This window comes from Pinus tabuliformis, chromosome 4_1 (assembly GCF_031772625.1).
Source record: "Pinus tabuliformis cultivar Carrire ecotype Pingquan chromosome 4_1, CPIR1, whole genome shotgun sequence".
Taxonomy (NCBI): Eukaryota; Viridiplantae; Streptophyta; class Pinopsida; order Pinales; family Pinaceae; genus Pinus; species Pinus tabuliformis.
This window is the reverse complement of record NC_142303.1, coordinates 639,561,751-639,583,257: the sequence shown is the minus strand read 5'-3', so window position 1 is coordinate 639,583,257 and position 21,507 is coordinate 639,561,751. Positions and strand designations below refer to the sequence as shown.

The 21,507-nt window shown below is 34.2% G+C and overlaps 1 protein-coding gene across 1 annotated transcript; it reads right to left on the bottom strand.

Annotated features, from left to right (window-relative positions):
* Positions 1-9,755: 9,755 nt before the first annotated feature.
* On the bottom strand, positions 9,756-14,567 carry LOC149177677 (TMV resistance protein N-like). Its single transcript, XM_089420185.1, has 4 exons — positions 13,775-14,567; positions 12,186-13,275; positions 11,758-12,051; positions 9,756-11,619 (listed from the first exon to the last, which is right to left on the bottom strand). Exons 1-4 carry the CDS (start codon positions 14,308-14,310, stop codon positions 10,027-10,029), a joined length of 3,513 nt encoding a protein of 1,170 aa, XP_089276311.1. The 5' UTR covers positions 14,311-14,567; the 3' UTR covers positions 9,756-10,026.
* Between the last annotated feature and the right edge of the window lie 6,940 nt (positions 14,568-21,507).

The following is a 21,507-nucleotide window of genomic DNA, read 5'->3' as shown; positions in this document are numbered from 1 at the left end:
TCTTCTACACAGAGAAATTCTCAACTTCAAAGCAACTCTCCAATCTAGATCATTAGATTCTATCCAGTAGCACTGTATTCTTCTCCTAGGGGGTGTTGGATGGTCAGGAAACATCTCAGCTACTGCTGTTGTGGCCCTAACTGGTCTCGGCATACCTACAATCATGAATGCATTGTAATTGATCTCTCTCACTGTTTCCTGAGCCTGACGCTCATTTTGCATTTCCACGAAGGCACTCACAACAAGCGTTCTTTGGATCTAGATAATCCAAGTGCTGTCTTTAGGATTGGTATTGTGACCAATGGTGAAAGGCTGGCAAGATAAATCGTGTGTTTCAACTTCTCTTCAAAATCAACATACTCTTTTTGCTGTGTAGTGGTTGAAGACTGTTCTCTGTTAATATGTCAGATCTTATCTTGGCGACTTCCAAAACGCCTCTTGGTGGCAACTGGCAAATCATTGGTGGGAGATAGATTGTCTACCAAGCCCATAGATGTCCATTGATGATAAGGATAATCCTCATTTGAAGTAACCGGAGTAGTCTTGGACACTGAAGAAACCAATATTATTTGTTGAATTTGGAAAATCATACAAAGACCCAGGATATAGCACAGCTCAAAGGAACATGTTTTTCTCAAAGGTCTATGAAAACATTTATGTTGCTGCATGCAATGGAAGAACAGGAGGAGGTGGTTTATTCTGGCAACTAATGGCAAAAGGAATGGATTCATTCGCAGATGGGTATGATATTGTCTTGTCTGAAAGTCCATCTACAGCAGCAATTATTTCTTCATAGTCCAACCAGTTTTCTGGTCTAATTCATCATGAGTTTGGCTTTGATCGAGAAAGATGCATGCATCAACAATGAGAATCAAAGCAAATTGTTGTAATTTCACACAGAAATAACTATTCCACATTGCAACTAATGTTCAATTGAGAATGATTGCTTGCCAAAATTTGTTTGATTTTGAGTATGGCCAGACATCATCAGTTTCTTCCATAGAAGTTGTTGCTAGTGTAGGACTGAGCTCTCTTGTTGGATTTCAAACTTCAAGGCATTTGTAACTTCATTTGACAGGCACTCTTGGGCTATCGGTATCTCTAAAAGATGGTTTGGGCTATTGGTATCATATAATTCTTCCACACTTGAGTTGTCAAACAAAGCTAGGAAATTGGTGTGGTTGGAATAACTCAGCTGGATAGAAGCAAAGAACTCTTTGGGGCGCCACACCAAGAAGCATTAAGACATATAGTAAAAAAAATAAAATGTGTTTGACATTCCTGTACTTTCAGTCATAATATTCAGTTTTTTAGTAATTTGAAGCTTTTGGGATTATTGTTTAGTGCTTTAGGCCCGCACCCAATTCAATCGTATGTGATTTTAGGTCATTGGTTGCTTAATGCCAATAAATGCAGGTGGACCTTGATTGAGGCTTGTGCATTACAGTTTAGTTTGTGGGTTTTCTGAAGATTTGAAGTAGTTTAGACATTGGAGGTCATTAAGAGTTGCTTTGTTTTGGCATATTGAGAAAAATATCAACACAGAGTGATATAGCATTTGATCTGGGTTGTTTAGTAATTGATCCTATTAGGCTACTTGGATCAAGGCGTGCCCTCGCTTATTTTTATGATTTTTCATTTCACATGATTGGAGATGAGATACTGAGGGATAAGATGACACCAAGGCAGATAGAATTGAAACAAAATCGTTTTGAACATCATCAAAGCAGTCTTTTGTGGAGGAAAGTCATTCTTGTTTACTGGTTGCACATTGGCTATTTGGTGCAAATTTCCAGAGGATTTCGCTATGTCTTTGTACTGTGACTGTGTGTTATTTTACTCATTGGGTCATCGTCGTGATCAGTTTTTTTAAAAAGGTGTAATTTTGACAATAGATAATATGGCTCGAATTACTGAAATATTAGGGTTCTTAAAAACTCTGATACATTCCTCTAATCATGATAAAGTAAGAATCAACAAAGTTTCTCTTGTTGACATTAGAACTTGTTTGCAAAATGCACAAGACAAGATTGATTTTTTGCAGCTTGAATCTCAGCTACAGCAAGCATAATTACAACAATGGAGTCGTCATTCTGAACTTGTTTCTATTTAGAACAATGAAACAAACTCCCATAAACAGCGAGTCAATAATGTTGCAAATTCATATTCAGTGCCTAATGCAACAACAGATTTGCATGCAAAAGCAGAAATTCAGCCTGCACTTCCCAAGCCCATCATCAAACCTTGGGAAGAGCTTGTCCACAATAAGCAAAGAATTGGTCTTGGATATGGCAAGGACGTGTCCTTTCACATTCCAAACTACGCAAAGCCCATTCAGTTTCAAAGTGTTGGATTGCTTCATGACAGTTCACCTCCAGCTATTCCAAATTTTGCCCCTCTTCCACAGCAACAGATTGTGAAATGCCAACACTGTGACTGAGTTGGCCATATGAAAGATCATTGTTTTGATCTTCATCCATGTGAGAACTGTCATAAAACTAGTCATTCTTCAAACAAATGCTTCAGAAACAAACCTCCTGCAAGAACAAAGATTCATCTTGGATGGATCGCTTCTTGACAATGGGCATCAACAGCCAAGAAGACATTCCAGTCATATGTCAGAACTTGTTCTAGAGTATTGAACAGTCTTGCAGTTGAGTTTTCTCCATCATCTCAGCTTGTATCTGACGGGGGGGGAAATGATGGTCATCTACAAGCTTCAAAGTCACATCAAGCGAGCCTAATCCATAACCTGCCATACCAGATTCAAAGTTGTAGCTAGAGAAAAATATGCCCCTTGAGAATGCCTTCAATCGGTGATACCTCTTCAAAGAATTGGGGACACTTCCTCTAGCAGAAGACTTCAGCTTATTTCCAGTTTTGGAAGAGTTCCAGGAATTGCATTAAGCATTCCAGAGTTATTGATCATCCTTAAACCATCACAGGTTGAGACCTCCCTTTCATGGTTGAAGGTTTCCCTCTTCAAAACATTAGGAGCAATTCCTCTAGCAGAAGACCTCAGCTTCATGCCACAATTGGAAGAGTTCTGGGAACTGCACCAAGCGTTCCGGTGTTGGTGGTCATCCTTAAACCACTGTCCCTTATACCAACATTTTAGAGAGCACATTCAGCCTAGTGTTGCCATGCATTTTTGCACGTTTTGTATTACAGCTCTCTTTTTGGACTCATACATAACCCTTTGGATTAAGGGGGGGAATGTTGGACACCTAATCCTATAAGGGTTGGTTTGGAAGCCGAATAGACTAAGGAAGTCCAAGAGACCTTGGAATGTGGAACCCAACGGTCACACGAATGTACTATAAATGCATATCATTGTCAAATAATAGATGTACTCTCCTGCTTATCTTTAATATTCTGTTGCTGCCATGTGTGTGTTTGACATTTTTTAATGTTATGGTTGAAAACAAATAGAATTTTAGCGATCTTTAGTGTGATGTTATTATATGTTTAACAACATCAATGAAAACTATTAGAATTTTAATGTGTTTCAGATCCCATTATTTTATCTTTATTGTCATTACTAAAACATGTTGAAATTGTACGTAGGAAAGAAAAATGTTATTCTACCAAAAACATTAGTGTGTTTTTTCCTCAAAAACAGTTTTTTTTTGCACATAAAAATTCGATTTTACTGGAATTTTTTAAAAATGTTGAAATTTGACCCTAAAAAAAAACAATCATTCTAGTATCAACACTTTTTGTTTTCAGGGTGTTTTTTGCACAAATTTTGCACAAGAAATAAAACATGTTCAAAATTGACCCTAAAAAGAAAACCATCATTCTAGTATACACATTTTTTGTTTTTAGCACTGTTTTAAATGTTTTTTCAGGGTTTTTTGTCCAGAGTTCCCGTTTTTTCTTCATGCTGAAGCAAATCCTGTCCCTTTTCCCTTCTAGTTTCATTTTCTTGTCTCATTTGAAATTTTGTCTTCTTATTTCTTATCTTCCCCTTCATTCTCTCTTTTGTTGGGTGTGGAGCCTGATTATTTTCTTGATTCAGAGGTATTGTTTCAGATGCATTTGGATGTCAATCCCTTGTGGGAGGTGTGGGGGGCCTTACCCCCCCTCCCCCCCCCCCCACTAGTGTCACCAGGGGGGGGGGGGGGGGGGGCTTGGCAGGGGTTCAAGGGTAGCGCCCTTGAAGAAAAAATTAGAGAAAATTTGCCTTGTAAATATTGTAATTTCGTAGTCAATCTTGGTTGTTTATCAGGCGGAAGATTTAATAGTAGAAGTTATGTTAATTTAGGGTTTTTTCCTTAGAAGACAACCCTTAATTTATATGATGGTATTGTATTGCGATTGTGTATTATTCAGTGACAGAAAAACATAGGAAACTGTGTGAGAGATAAGAGGAAGTTACAAGGAATTTTCTATAGGTTGTATCCCTTCAGTTTGCTAGATAATATAAAAAGGAATGATTGGTTGTTTCTCTGGGGATGTAGCCCAAATTAGGTGAACCACATATATATGTGTCTCTCTTGTTTTATAATTTTTTAGTGTTGGTGTTTCTACAACATTTTATGTGTTCCATTGCTTTGTTATTTAATTTCTAACATATTTATGTTGATCATTAAAATCTTCTCCCTCATTCTTCTTACTTTATTTTTCTTCTAACCCCCTTCTTTTTAGCTTGGTCAAATATTTTCTTAGATTTCAAATATATATATATATATATATATATATATGATATTTTGATGGCTCGGCCCAACTCGAGGGCTGTGGGGAGGGGCTATATTACACATCAACAATCTTGTGTCCTACAAAATCCAAGTCGACCTGGGCAGGGGCACCAATAATTATGTAGAACTAAACAGTCTCAAACACCTTCTCCTATTTGCGAGAGAACTAAATTGCCAAAAGATTCAGATATACGGGGATTCACAACTTTTATAAATTGGATAGACGATGTATATCATTGTCACTTGCACACACTCAGAGACATGTTGGATGATATCTTTACATTAAAATCACAATTTGATTTTATTGTATGCTCACATATTTACAGGGAAAGGAATGAGATCGTTGATTGTCTTTCCAAAGCGACCGTGCAGCTGAACATGGGACAATGGCAAATTCAGGAATACAATGAGGGTGTTTTCTATCGTTTTTTCCACTGGTTGTTCATTGAGATGAACGAGCATCTCTTGGAGTGATCTCACAGATCATTCCTTTTTTTTCGGTTTTTTGGTTCTATGTTTTTTGCTACAGTTTATGTTATTACTATTGGGATAGTGTCTCAGTATTTTTGTTTATTATGGAAAATATAACTACCTGGACTACTATGATGTAAATTTGTATACAATTTTTCCCTAACTCTTCTGCACTTCTCTTCAGTGAATGCATCTCATACATGCAGCATTATACAACATGTAATTTTCTTAACATATTAATGAAAATTGCGCCTTTTTCCTTGTGTGTGTATATATATATATATATATATATATATATATATATATATAACCTATTATTTTTGTAACCCTCATTATTGTAATAATAATTCCATAGTGTTACTAATTTCCTTCTGAACTTAATACCTTTATTTATTTCTTTTATAATGTAAGAATTGATTATATATATATCCTTCTATTGATTATTATATACTTTTGGCCATTTCAATCTCTTTTGTTTCTCAATCTCCTTATATTAACGATATTATTACTAATGTATTTTTACACATTTTATTTTATATTTATATATATACTTTTGATTACAATTTGTTGATATAATCCATATATATATACACACACACACGTTAATTTTTTTTATATATTTTAATAAATATGATCGTTGGAATCATGTTCTTACAGTTTTATTAATGAATTAAATTTATCTCTAACTTTTATCTCACCTAATGTCTATTTTCCACTCTTTGACCTTGCATCTCTCTCCTATTTATCTTTCTAAACTAGATCATATTTCTTATCTATGTCTTGATGATGAGCCACATTTGCAAGCTCGAAACGTCAACCAGAAAATATATTGTGATGAATCAAGAAATATCAAATCATTTTTTTTCTTTTTTATTAACTTATTTTTTAAGTAAATTTATAAAAAACAAATAGTAAATAAATTTCAAGTGCCAATTTTAGAGTCAATTTTGATTTTTTAATCTAGATTTGTTGACTTAGTGTTCTCATTTTGAGATGAAAATTCTCATTAAGTTGGTAACTATATTATCCTTCAGAAGTGGAGCCATACTCTCTATTTATGGAATAGATCCCTTCACCTAAGAAGGTGCACATTGCTCAATATCGGTATCATTAGAAGCTGCATTTTTTAAAATCTTTTGTTCCTTTGAAAGACGCCCTAAGCTAGGCTCTAAGTTATTCTTTGAATGATCTTTCTCAACCTCTTCTTCATCGTCAGAGCTCCAAATATGTTATTGGAGGGATTGGATAAGTGTAGATGAGATTGGTTATCAAGTTGAGTCCCACCAAGGCTATTGTCACTTATGCTTTCTTCTTACTTGTTTGAGTGCACCTTGCTCAATATTATTTTGAGAGGTTGAAATTTTCTTTGAACTCTGCTTCGAAGATGGTTGAAATGCTTGGGATTTTAAGTAAAATTTTATAAAATGTCCACACTCATGTTACATTTAAAAATGACTTGCTCATAATTACGGCCTGTAGATAACTCTGGTCCTCCAAATTTATTTAAATTTCCTCAGACACTCTTGGTTGAAAGTCCATTTCCACACAAATTCTAGCACATGTAAAAAAAATCCTTTAGGTTCAATGTAAATTATGTAACACCCCAACTTTTCTCCAATAATTTGAAGGAATCAAGTTCCCAAAGATAATATGAAGGTGTGGGAGTTTGATCCAAATAGGAGCAAACATGATTTCTATATCTGGGTTAAAGTCCAAAGTCTGATGAAATAAATACATTCCCCTATTCCCCTGCAACCCATAGAATAGGAATGAGTTCTAAAGATCAAGTCCCTTTATTCTATATTTTCAAATAAAAATCGACATGGATTGGATCGTTACATTGGTTTTCATCCATCTCAATGCTTATAGAGTGGAAAATTAGAGAAATCAACTTACATGAGCAATTTTAGTAGTAAGGCCCAATTTGGAGAATTGGGGCCTTGAACCTTCTAGGGCTAGTGTGAGGCCTTTAATGATGTTTTTTGGGGAGTAAAACTTTTCCCCTTAAGCACTCCATCCACTATTGTTATCATACAACATAGGACTTTCCAACTATCTACAAAAGTCGTTAATTAGAGTTTTCATGCAAGAGTTATGCCTCCCAAAGTTCACCTATCATGATGAACCACCATAATTCGAGAGGATGCCACACTGGGCCCTATTATTCATAGAAAAGGCACTAGACACGTGAACATTATGAAGAGGACACTAGAAGGGTTGATATTGTAACTTTACTTAAGAGTTCAAAGGAGTCAAACTTAACCACTAGTTGGCTACCAAGCTATGTTATAACCATGCCACTAGGAGGAAACATGGTTCCATTCTATTCAAGTGCATTATGTTCCATAGCTGAAAAGAGTTGCTAAGAGTGGGTAAAGAGAGAGAGCATAACATAGGGTTTTGTTTTGTAGCAACCCACGGGCCATAGGTCTCACTACTTTGTATTTGCACGACTTCCACTTAGAGGAAGAGAGAGCAAAGCAACCTCACCTTCCAACTAATTTTTCTCCTAAAAGGATTTCCCAAAGCATATCTTATGTTCATTGTGGTTTGTTGATGTTTACTTTCCATTGTCCTCTATTTTCCATTATTTTTCGTTGTTCTAGATTTATTAAATTAATAAATTTAGAAATATAAGAAAAATAAACCCTCATAGTATAGATTTTCGAATTTTAATATATTTTATCAAATATGTTGAGAGGAACTATCCAATGGAATATCCACTGCATTTTATAGATAAAAAATATATAAAAATGCTTTTTTTGCAGTAATAATAGAAATAAAGTTTTGATTGATGCAATTCTTAGGGGTCCATTCTTGAACAATATTGGGGCTAGACCAAAGACTAGTGAAATCATTAATTAATCATCTCTCCATCGAATTTTTGATGTTCGATTTTTCCATAGTATGTTCCATATCTAGAGTGGAGTTGAAACTCACCCTTTTGACAATTTTGCATTTCTTCTCACTTGTTGAACCAAGGGCTTCCACATTTGATGTGGAAGGCCCAACCATTGAGATTGTTTAACAACACACCAACAAAAAAAACTCAACAAATATGAATTGCAAGCCTAGAGAAATGAAAGGCATAAGTAAACACACAATAATATATGGGAGTTTGATGTTGACAAAATTGCTCAAAGATCCATTCATGAAATTGGGATGAAAAAATTAATAATTTACAAACACAACTCACAACTTCACTAGACTAAAATAGCATGACAACAAAAGAAACCCTAGATGCAACATAAACACAATTTTTAACCCCATATATATATGTATGTATGTATGTATGTATGAATGATTAATTTAGTTTTAAAAATTAATTAGATTAAACTTTCAAAATGAAAAATATATTGAGAAATTAAATATAATCATTTTATTATATAATCTATTTTTATTAAATATTTTATGAATAAATAATAATTTATATATAATATTTTATGAATTTGTTTCTCTACATATTTATATAAAAACGGATTTCAATTATATAAAAATGAAAATTTAATTAAATTTATTGTCATCAATATTTTTATAAATTTAAATTTGAAAATACTTGAATTTATATAGAATATTCAACTCTCAATGACTATCAACAAATATGACTCCCACTTGTGAGAAATTGCATATAAAATAAAAGTTAAAAGTTTCCTTAGTATTTTGCATACCCACTCTCTAATTTGTTTATCTTTATTTAGAAAAATAGGTATAAATGACAAGCAAGCAATGAAGGGTTACTTTATAGCAATATTATTATTTAGTTGGTTAAGGGTTATTTGTATGTAGATGAGGGTTGTAAATGCTTAGAAGTATATTGATTTATGTAAGTTAGAGATGTTATTTATAAATGTATAGAATATAAAGTAAAAGAAAATAGAAAAATGATAAGCACTTCGAATATGATTAAGAATTTTGAGAATTTTAAATTATTAAGTTTTTTTAATATTTTAATATAATAGAATTTTATTATTTTTATATAATATTTTAGTAGGTGTATAATTAAAAATTTTAAAGATTGGGAATTTCAAATTATTAAGTTTTTTTAATATTTTAATATAATAGAATTTCATTATTTTTATATAATATTTTAGTAAATGTATAATTAAAAAATTTAAAGATTGGGAATTTTAAATTATTAAGTTTTTTTCAATATTTTAATATAATAGAATTTCATTGCTTTTATATAATTTTTAAATAGTTTTTGTTTTTAAATTAATTTAGTAAATATATAATTTTAATAAATTTTATGTAAATTTTTTAAATGAAATTTATTCATAATAATAATTAAATTTATTCATAAAAAAAATCAAACATATAAAAAAATATTTTAATTTTACATTAAAAAAATATTTTAAACACTTCCAAAGAGTTAAAAGTTATTTAATTTCTTCCTGTGTATTTTTAATAATCTTTAATAAATTTTAACATAAATTTCTATCAAATAAATTTACATAAATCTAATGTAAAAATCTCAATAAATTTGTGTTAAATGAATTTACATCAATTTAATATAAATTTGTGTTAAATGAATTTACATCAATTTAATATAAAACTCATTGAAAGAAATTTTATAATATCACTTCATATCTTTAAACCTTCTTAGAAAGTTTAGTTCTCCAAATACATAATTCTTCCTCGATAATAATCTTTAATCAAAAACTTTGGTCTTCAAATATACACTGCACTGTATCCACCAGACCACGATTGTCATTATGGAAGTGTCGTTATATTTCTTTCTTCACTGAAATCTATTTCTCAGCTTTCGTCACTGCGTTCTTCATTGCAACCTGCGTTCTTCATTGCAACCTTCTCCATCACTGGAAACTTCTCCTTCAATAAAGCCTTCTCCTAGGCGTTAGCGCAGCTGCTCTACTACCGAGTCTGGAAGCGTCTGCAGAGCGGAGCAGTTAAACAAGTTGAGATGTTGGAGGCCGGCTAGGTTCCCAACCGAGTCCGGAAGCGCCTGTAGAGCGGAGCAGTTAAACAAGTTGAGATGTTGGAGGCCTGCTAGGTTCCCAACCGAGTCCGGAAGCGTCCGCAGAGCGGAGCAATTAAACAAGTTGAGATATTGGAGGCCAGCTAGGTTCGCAACCGAGTCCGGAAGCGTCTGCAGAGCGGAGCAGTTAAATAAGTTCAGATGTTGGAGGCGTGCTAGGTTCCCAACTGAGTCCGGAAGCGTCTGCAGAGCGAAGCAGCTGCTCAATTTGAGATGTTGGAGGCGTGCTAGGTTCCCAACCGAGTCCGGAAGCGTCCGCAGAGAGGAGCAATTAAACAAGTTGAGATGTTGGAGGCCGACTAGGTTCCCAACCGAGTCCGGAAGCGTCTGCAGAGCGGAGCAGTTAAATAAGTTCAGATGTTGGAGGCGTGCTAGGTTACCAACGGAGTCCGGAAGCGTCTGTAGAGCCAAGCAGCCGCTCAATTTGAGATGTTGGAGACCTGCTAGGTTCCCAACCGAGTCCGGAAGCGTCTGCAGAGCGGAGCAGTTAAATAAGTACAGATGTTGGAGGTGTGTTAGGTTCCCAACCGAGTCCGAAAGCGTTTGCAGAGCCAAGCAGCCGCTCAAGTTGAGACGTTGGAGACCTGCTAGGTTCCCAACCGAGTCCGGAAGCGTCTGTAGAGCGGAGCAGTTAAACAAGTTGAGATGTTGTAGGCCTGCTAGGTTCCCAACCGAGTCCGGAAGCCTCTGTAGAGCGGAGCAGTTAAACAAGTTGAGATGTTGGAGGCCGGCTAGGTTCCCAACCGAGTCCGGAAGCGTCTGCAGAGCGGAGCAGTTAAATAAGTACAGATGTTGGAGGCGTGCTAGGTTCCCAACCGAGTCCGGAAGCGTCTGCAGAGCTAAGCAGCCGCTCAAGTCGAGATGTTGGAGACTTGCTAGGTTCCCAACCGAGTCAGGAAGCGTTTGCAGAGCGGAGCAGTTAATCAAGTACAGATGTTGGAGGCCTGCTAGGTTCCCAACCGAGTCCGGAAGCGTCTGCAGAGCGGAGCACCAGCTCAAGTTGAGATGTTGGAGGCCTGCTAGGTTCCCAACCGAGTCCGGAAGCGTCTGCAGAGCGAAGCAGTTAAACAAGTCCAGATGTTGGAGGCCTGCTAGGTTCCCAACCGAGTCCGGAAGCGTCTGCAGAGCGGAGCAGTGTCTTAAGTCCAGATGTTGAAGGCCTGCTAGGTTCCCAACCGAGTCCGGAAGGGTCTGTAGAGCGAAGCAGTTAAACAAATTGAGATGTTGGAGGCTTGCTAGGTTCCCAACCGAGTCAGGAAGCGTCTGCAGATAGGAGCACTCCCACAAGTCGAGATGTTGGAGGCGTGCTAGGTTCCCAACCGAATCTGGCAAACTTTCAAGATGAAGACTGTCGGACACTACAAATATTTCGAGATGCTGCAAGTTCCCAATGAAATCTGGAACATTTAAAAGGGGAGCCTGAATCCACAATTCCCTCAGCTGCAGAGGTGCCTGCATTGTTCACATACATTATTAAAGTACGTCTAAGACTGTAAATGTCACAGGCAGTGTGTTAGAGGAAGACAATTCTTAAATGCAGTAAATTTTTACAATTTGAAGAAAAAAAAAAAAGAAATTTAAAAAGAATACCTGATATTCGTGTTGCCAGAGTGTTTTCAAAGATTTTCCCTTTATATGTAAAACTCTTAAATTCTTTGTTGGAATCCAGGAAGGGAAGGAGGACTCGGGACAGTTCACCCAGTCTAAATATATTAGATTTGGTAAATGGTGGCAAACATTCAATAGGCATTTGGGAAAATAACTTTCAGCCTTAAGCAACTGCAACCTGCTCATATTACTCAATAAACGAGTACGAGCAGGCTCCGCAAGGTTTTCGAAAGATTGTTCAACCTCATTTCCATCTACTAGGCTAATTCCACGCACCTGAATTGTTCACTCAGAGCTGTTAGAAACAAGATTCATTCTTGCAAAGTTTTAAGAATTCAAAACTAACCAGACACAATTGTGATAACAGGACGCTAATTGGAAATCTGTCGAAAACCCTTCAAAATACTTACAGGTAATTGGCCGGAAAGCTTATGAAAAAGGTTATCAGTTGGGTTCCAAAGCCGAAGCTCACCATCAGGAGGTTCCTTCTCCGCCAGATATCTGCCCATGTCTCTAACATGGTCATGCATTCTCAGACGGTTTTCACTGTCCACCTGCACCAAGCATCTGTTTTCTAGCTTCCAAAGACCTAGCGACCCTTCCCAGCCAGATACATTCCATATTCTAATGACTGTGTCTCTGTTTTCTCCTCTGAAGAAGCAGGCAATGTCTAAGAATATCTTCTTTTCCTCTTCATCGAGACCGTCGTAGCTAATTTTTAGCCTGCCTTGTATATCATCAGGAAGCATGTTGGAGATTTTGCGAAATTGTGCTTCCCAATGATTTAAATCATTTATTCCACAGAGAAGCGATCCAAATACTTTAATAGATAACGGCAATCCAAGGCAGGCACCCAAAAACTTTTCAACCTCCTTGTCAAATCCAACAGCAGGATGAGGCTTGCCAAATGCATGCCAGCAAAAGAGCTCTCGGGAATGCTCTGGTTCAAGACCTTGTAGCCTGTAAATCGACGTCTCTGGAATCTGTGATCTTATGAGAACATCCTTATTGCGGGATGTCACTAAAATTAAGCTATTGGTTTTAAGGGCATCTTTCGCTGGTAAAAGTAATGCCTCCAACTGCTTAATATGGTCCACATCATCTAAAATAATGAGACAATCAGAAGATGGAAGATACCTTCGGAGCTTTTCTTTGCCTTCATCAGTGCTGCCTATTTGCACATTTGATTGAATTAAATCCTTCATAAGGTCGCTCTGCAAGGTAGCTAAAGATTTGTCTCTTATATCAAATAAAAAGCAACATCGCTTGTATTTTGATCTCTGATTGTTAAAGAACTCTTTTGCTAGGGTGGTTTTGCCAACCCCTCCAAGGCCCACAATTCCTATAACTCTAACCTTCCCATCTTCCTGCTGCAATGACATTGTGGTTTCAAAGTTTTCTAATTTTCCCTCCAAGCCTTTTGGATATTCTGACACATACAGTCTTCTTTTCACATTTTTCAGCACTCCTTCCACCACGTCTTCTAGGAGCTGCTCCATACTAAAACAGTGAAAGAAACCAAACATGAACAGTGGTTGAACATCAGACACTCGCTATGAAGTACAAGGGCAGAACTAAAGATCTCAAAAGAATAGTAGACAGGAAAGAAGAATTTATTTTGAGTGATATTTAATCCAGATTTGCTTTCATCTTTACCATTAATCATAATTAGAAACAAATAAAGCTGCCTATATGCATGCATCGGAAGTTTTAATCACATTTAACTATGAAATTTTTAGGAATTTAAAATGCTTTTGCTCTAGGATATTTGTTTATTTGTTCATTATTTTTCCAAAGAGATTTTATTGATTTTTTTTTATAAGAGTGCTTATTGCTACCACGCAAACGAAATTCATCTTCATCTCTTTCCTTCTCTTTTAAAACAGAAATGGAAACAGATAATAATTGGCGAAAAGTCAGCATGTAGAAATGGGTACATATGGTGCTACCTATCTATCAATTAAATGCTCAAATTTATATGGAGGGGTGGTTTTCTCACCTGTTGTATGTCGCTCCGTCAAAACCTTTTATATCTGCAACTGTAGACAGAGCATTCCTCCATTTTTCAATAATGTCGGAATCGTGTCGATGCTGACCATCAGATGTTTTTTTCCCTTGAAGTTCGTATAGGGCTTGAGCGTAGACTCCCTTTCCACCCTGCGTCCACCGAAGCTCTGCAGGCGTGACACCGTAGAAGACTGGGATGATGGTGGACTTGTACTTTGACATAGAGTCTACCATATTTAGCAGCTCATCGAGGCACCATTTTGATTCCGAATATTTTGGAGAAAAAATCACTATATTCACTGAGGATGTTCTAACGGCGCTTTCAAGTTGAGGGTTTACAGTATCTCCCGCGCGCAATTCCTGCTCATCTAAAAATACCCTCAAGTCATGTTTGCAAAGGCGATGGTAGAGATGGGTGGCCAAGGTTTTCTTGACATCGGGGCCCCTATGACTGATGAAAACATCAAATACATAGTCGTTGTTGTTGAGGGTATGTGAGGTGGAGGTGGATGTTGAGGAGAAAGCCATTGGATATAGAAATGAATAACAAAGAAGTAAAGATTGAAAGTGCGTTGCAGAGCCGGGAAATGCGCACTTAATATTGTTGTCGTCCTCCTCGCCTTTATGGTCTCACTATTTCAGAGAAACCAGTGTTATGCGCCTTAATCACTCTTAATATTCAGCCAATCTATTGAAAAATTCAGCACTGAGATCTGGTTGAATTCTGAACTTCTTATTTTCTTGAAGAAACTGAGTAGTGAGGCCTTTTCTCTTACTATTAATACCCTTTTTTCGTTTAATGGATGGAAGGAAGTAATAATACATTACCAGGAATCCTTGGCAATTTCCTGGCCACTGCTTTTTCGAGTCTTGGATGTGACGCATTGATCAAACGTAAAGCATTTAGCAGACGGCATTGAAATCTCTCCACAAACCACATATACTGACGCATTGATTAGATATAAAGCATTTAGTCTAAGTTACGGGAAATTCCCATTTCTAACCCCATAGAAAAGTAAATGTTGCTTCATATTGAGGCAAATAGCTTTAGCCCTCTCTCTCCAAGTTGCTATCTTGATTCGCTTGCTGTCATTGAGAGGGCGAAAGGCCTCCCATGTCAGGCAGCATTTACTTTTCTATGGGTTGGAAATAAGAGTTTCCCAAGTTGCAGGTCATTTTTAAATAATTAAATAGCTTTTTAATAATGCCACACCGATTTGACCTATCTTGTCATCATGTACTTTCGTAAGTGGACATACTTGGATGTTCACAAAAGCCATTGGATATTACGATGATGTCTTTGTGGTAAGTGGACATACTTCCATTGATTTTATTTTTAAATTTTCAAGTGTGAAAAGGAATCAAATCTCTTTTCATTTTAAGAGAGATTTGCATTTTAATAGATTTGATTTTTTTCAATGATTTTAATTTTAAATTTGTAAGTGTTGAGAGGAATCAAATCTCTTTCATTTAAAAGAGGGAAAGAGATTTACACCTCAATAAATTTGATTTTTCTTATTATTAATTATAAAGAAAAAGCTCTATTTTTTATTTATTTATAAAATGATTCAAAATTACATTATGTATGTACACTTTAAGTGTATTTCAAAAGAAAGTTTAAGTGCTTGTACTTTGAATTAGCATGCTTCTTCTTAATATACTTTTTTCTATTTTACAGATTAAAAAAAAAAACTGTATAAATAGCATTACTACAAAAATTAGTGAAAAATAATTATTTTCACCTCTATTGGAAAAAACTACATATGGATTATAAGATTCAATGCAACTTTTATGTAAAGTATATATACAAAACAAATAAAATCTTTCAACCTGTATTCTTTGTCTTATGTATGGCCTATGATAGTGATAGTAATAACATGTGATAATGATAATAATAACACTAGTAAGAAGAATATTCACATTACCTCTAGATATGCCAAAAACCTTAATCCATTAGATGATAATAATAGTATTAATAAAAAGAATATTCACACTACCTTTAAATATGCCAAAAACCATAATCTATAATCTAACTAGTGTACAACCAACCTATTTCAATCCCATTTAACTTTTTTTATTTAACCAACATTTCCATATAATAGAGTGACATTTCTAGAGTGACATTTCTTTAACATTACAATATTTAGTCCATATTATACTACACTCAATGTAATCACCTTAAAAATTCATCTCAAAACAAAAACAATTTTTTTGACAAAGTTTTGATTTAACAAATGGTGATTAATTATCCTCCTCACCTTACAATAACTAAAGCAATATTTTTGGACAATATTTTGATTCAACAAATTAGAATTAATTATCTTCCTCAACTTACAATAACTAAAACAATTTTTTTTTACAAAATTTTGATTCAACAAATCGTGATTAATTATCTTCCTCGCATTATAATAACAAAAACAAATTTTTTTACAAATTTTTTATTCAACTAATTGTAATTAATTATCCTCCTAACCTTACAATGCAAATGTTTATAGATAGAGGGCAGCTTGTTACAATGCAAATGTTCGTAGAGGGTCGCTTGTGAAATAATATCAGCTAATGGAAAGAATTTGGTAAGAGTTTTAGGAATCTGGGTTAATATGGTGCATGGTTTTTTATTCACTTCAAAGAGGTTTCCATTTACATGGATCACGTTTGTTTGATAAGATATTTAAGGAGATTTTGCACTATAAAATAATCATATGGGCATGCTTTTCCATTTTTTTCGATGATTTTTGAATTTTATGTTTAAATACTAAATACCATAATTCAGGAGATCTTAGCATCTTTACAGAAAAATGTTAGGGTTTGTTATAAAATATTGATATAATAAACTAAACAAATATAATAGAGTGGGAAAAAATAAATAAATAATATTATTTTGAAATTAAAATTTTTTATAATAATTTTATAATATAGATCAAATGATCTACGGGGTCTTGGATAGATGGTGATCGGATGTTTTGTTAAGGCACTCCTTGATGTGAAGTCGATGTTTCAATTCCCCGTCCTCATAGACGTAATCATGTGCTTTGTTAAGGCACTCCTTGATGTGAAGTAAATGGTTCAATTCCCTGCCTTCCTTGATGTGAAGTCACTAGTTCAATTCCTCGCCCCAATCATGGTGATATATTGGACACGATGAAGATGAGGTTACAAAAAAAAAAAAATGTAGACCAAATCAACTATAGGGTGATATATTGGACATGATGAAGATATGCTTACAAAAAAACAATAATGTAGACCAAATCAACTATAGGATTTTAAAGAAAATAAAGAAAATCATTATAGGAATCTCCAAGACACTAATTATTTTTATTAAGAAAATTATTGGAATTTTATGCCTTTAAATAGGCTATATTAAAAAATAATACTATGAGAAAAAGTATAGGTTTTCAAGGAGTTCAATAATTTAATTTAACTTTATAAATTTTATGCGTTAAAATTGTGTATTTTAATCATCCAATTTTCGAGAACTCATATACGTTTTCCAAGAAATATATATATCTGTGTGTGTGTCTGTGTGTACTATGATGCCGTTGATGTCTGTTATAATTCAAATTTATAGTGGTGTTTCATAGATAGATTTGGGCATTAACCTTTTGTAAATGAGATGACTAACCAATTTGAAGAAAATTGACATGGTAGTTATAATGTAATTTATTAATTTCGTTCTATATTTTGACAATGTAGTTGTAATGTAACTTATCTTTAATAGTTAATTAAAGAGGTAGATTTGTATAAGGAAATGATTGTATTAGAATGATGAATCAAATGCATTGTATGTGGAGTAGATCTAGGAGTTGTAGAGGTTTCTAAACATGATTAAATGGAAGGAAATTGTTGGATCATCCATTATACTCATGAAATGATAAGTGAGAATGGATGTTTCTTGGTATGATTTTGTAAAAATATGATCAATGATGTTAATGATGTTGTTGCAAGTTAGTTGGTTTAATGTCCAAGTCATAAAATCTGATATGAATGAAATATTACTAGCATAATTCAAAGAGATCCACTTAAAAAATGCAACTTAAATTGGAGAAAATGTTGAGATTCAAGAGGATTGACGATAATGGGGACAAAGTTGTTGTTTGGTATATAAACCAAAGATGTTGTATTGAGGGTGAATAACACTACACACTAAAAAAATGTAAAGAAAAGTTGAGACTCTCATTAGGGTAAAAACATTTGTCGAGAAATGTGATTTGAGCTAGATAACCTAAATAAATAAAAACTACTCATAAAATCAACTTGACCTGGTTAGATTGTTGGCTCATTTTCATAGTTCTATGAAATATGAGAATGTTGCAACAACCACCTAAACTAGTACTAGAAAAAGTTACATAGATGATCCTACAAGAGCTTCTAGAAGGTTTGCTTAGTGGTATGGATGTCAAATAGAGCTATTTCTATGTAAACAAAAGTTGAAGTTGTTATTCCCTTTAAGAGTCTTGATGCTCTTGAAGAAGGAAAACTAAGTCATCTTGATTTTGAAATGGAGCTTATTATACAATCCAAGAAAAAAACAAAGCTCGTGTATGAAGTTGGCATCAATTAAAAGAATTTGGAAAAAGAAAAACTCTTATACTTCTTATAATATTTTACATGTGGTATCTTAAATGATTAAATTTTTACTTAGAACTCCATATAAAATATATGGACATTATTTCATCCCTTGAACTTAATTGAATTTTAAATGTGATTGATCTTGTAATTTTCAATGTTATTTTTAACATGTTAGTGTTATTTCTTGTTTCTACCCATTTGTTTTCTTATGTCTTGAAATCATTTCATGTTCTAGGCATTGTTCTTATGCATCAATGCTATTTTTTGTTGTATTATCAACCCATAATTTCTTGTTTCTACCCATTTGTTTTATTATGTCTTGAAATCATTCCATGTTCTAGGCATTGTCTTTTATGCATCAATGTTGCTTTTGTTATATTTTCAACCCATTAGTTTCAAATGGAAAGGCCACTCGAAACATCATGGAGCTATTTCTTCTTATGTGTTAACTTGCTAATTTTAAATATGGAATGTCGTGACTAGTCATATGTCAATGTCTTTTCTTCTTGTAGTGGTAACTCGTCAATTTTAAATTTACATGCACAAAAAATATGTCGATGTTATTTCAACACTTGGATCTAACCTATTCTTTGATTCCTTTAGGAAATGATATTATTATGGCATAGAAGATTAAGTAGGCACTATTACTTAGGATTTATTGAAAAAGTAAGAAACATATGAATTGAGAATGGAAAAAGAGAGGATTTCAATTACATCGTTAAATAATTCATGATACATACCACACTTCGTTATTCATTTTTGTGTAGTCTCAACATGTGGACAAACATTTTTACCTTGTCATGGTTGCACTGATCCTGCATCCACACACAAGTGGTTGCATTATTGTATGCACTTATAAAGAAGTATAAGACATTGGGCAACATCTCTTCCTTTTACCAATTTTTCTCGAATGAAGATATATAGTGAGAATGATCAAACATAATTGGTCATTACAAGAAATCATGAGAGTTTGATTGTACCTAACCAAAAGAGATGCATTCATCTCAAAAAGGGACATTGATCAAAATTGGATCCTCTCCAGGAAAAATCTCATTGTAAACTTTGTAATAAGGATTTAATTGAGTTTTTGGCATGTTTTACATACCCAACCCCTAAACTCTATTAGGAAGGTCGAATAATCAAAATTTTTCTCTTAATCATCTTTCTTCACATGAATCTAAAGCCACTTATGGGTAAATGGATGCAATCCATCCATCAATGCCTTCCAAAAATTGTACTCTTTCTCAGACAGCAAGAAGATATGGCCTTTTAAGGTTCCTTCGGATTCTTTACTTGATATTTCTCTATGCCTACCAAACATTACCTCTTATATGGCACCACACATGTTGGCTACCATGGCATTTTACGATTACACATCATCAAGTATATAAACGGTCACTAGGTTTCACATTTGTCAAATAAATTCTCCTCTATTTGGCTTATCTCATCCTAAGAAACTGTCTCTATTATGGTGTATCACATCCTTGAACATTTTATCTACTGATGCATTTTTCACCATAAAGTTTTATGCCACAATGTATTGCATTGCAGAATTTTTCCTCCTCATAATAAAGGAATCATTTCTCTCTTTTCATATCATAAGAAATCTTTCTTTCTAGTGACAAATCACACCATATTTTTTTATGGTGTGATATGTCACATCACGCCAATTGTTCTTTCATGTGACAAACGTCTTTCCTCCTCCTCCTCCTCCTGCTTTATTTCCTTCCTTCTTCTTCTCCTCCTTCCTTCCTTTTTCTTTTTATTTCCCTTTCTTTCTTCTTCTTTTCTTGTCCTTTCTTTTTCCCTTCCTCTCCTCCTTCCATCCTTCTTCTTTTCCTTTTCTACCCCATATCATACCTCCAAAGTTTGGTTTTTTGCAACATTTCATGTTTTTAATTTTTTTAGGTGTGGTGTATCACACCAAATAATTTCAATGTGATACATAGCTCCATGTTCCCCTTACTTTCAACCCAAATACTTATCCCTTATTGTATTTCAAGGAGTATTTATTCATGCAATGCATGTTATATTATATGAATATTTTCTTCATGTAATACCCAAAATGACTAAATTTGTATTAAAAAAATATTTCCAAATTTGTTTTAAGTTTTCCTACAAAAACTGTGTTTTTTTTGTTCGAGGAAAACACTTCTTTGAGGCCTCCTCTTTCTCCTACTAGGAAAGAAAATGAGTCATGGGCATTTAAACTTCATACTTGCTCAAACTTGTGAGCAAGGTGTCAACATTGTATTATGGGTTTTCACTCAAGAAGTATGGCTATACTTCCAAGGGCTTAGACTTGTATATCCTTCATAAGGAGGTTTAGTAAGCAAGGTTATTGGACCATAAAATTTTATGAGTTTTTTATATTTATTAAAAAAATGTGCATTGACTTATTTTCTTAATGTTGCAAGAGTCTCTCTTTCAAAGAGAGATCCCTTTTCCTTTTTAGACAACACAGAGCGATTATGTTGTTCTATAGGATTACTTCCCAAAATAATCAAAGGCTAGGGTCCACTGGGATCTCTTGTACTTAATTAATTGTTTAAAGCAACATATATGTTTTAAATAGAGATCCTCTTAGACTATCTCCCAATTCTAGTCACTAATCATCAATTCAAAACCGAATCAAGTATTTATCAACAAACCTTTTAAAGCATTAAACATAATATTAATGTTTCTCTAAAAGGACTTTAAATGTTATCCTCTCATTCACTCAGATCTCAATTATATCATCATCCAAATTTAAATCATTATAGTCATTTAGAATTCAAATATTCATCTCCTGAGCCCATAAAACTTAAACAATAATTGTACATCAACCATATTGAAATCATTCACGTTTGTATTATCACAACATTTGAACCTTTCATAGTCAAGAATCACACTACTCAATCCAATGTTAAATATTTCAACAACATATGAGCCTACAGAGAAAAATATAATATTTCCTTGAAACATGAATTCCATGGAATAAAAGATTGGGAAACTAACCTAATTCCTAAATGCAATAATTATAATTTCCCTCTTTCATCCATTTATCCATTCATTCAACCAAGTGTAAATTGTAAATCATTTAACCTCAAATAGATACCTCATTGTGTGATCCATGTATGTAATGCATTTTTAACATTCATGATTCTATTAATGATT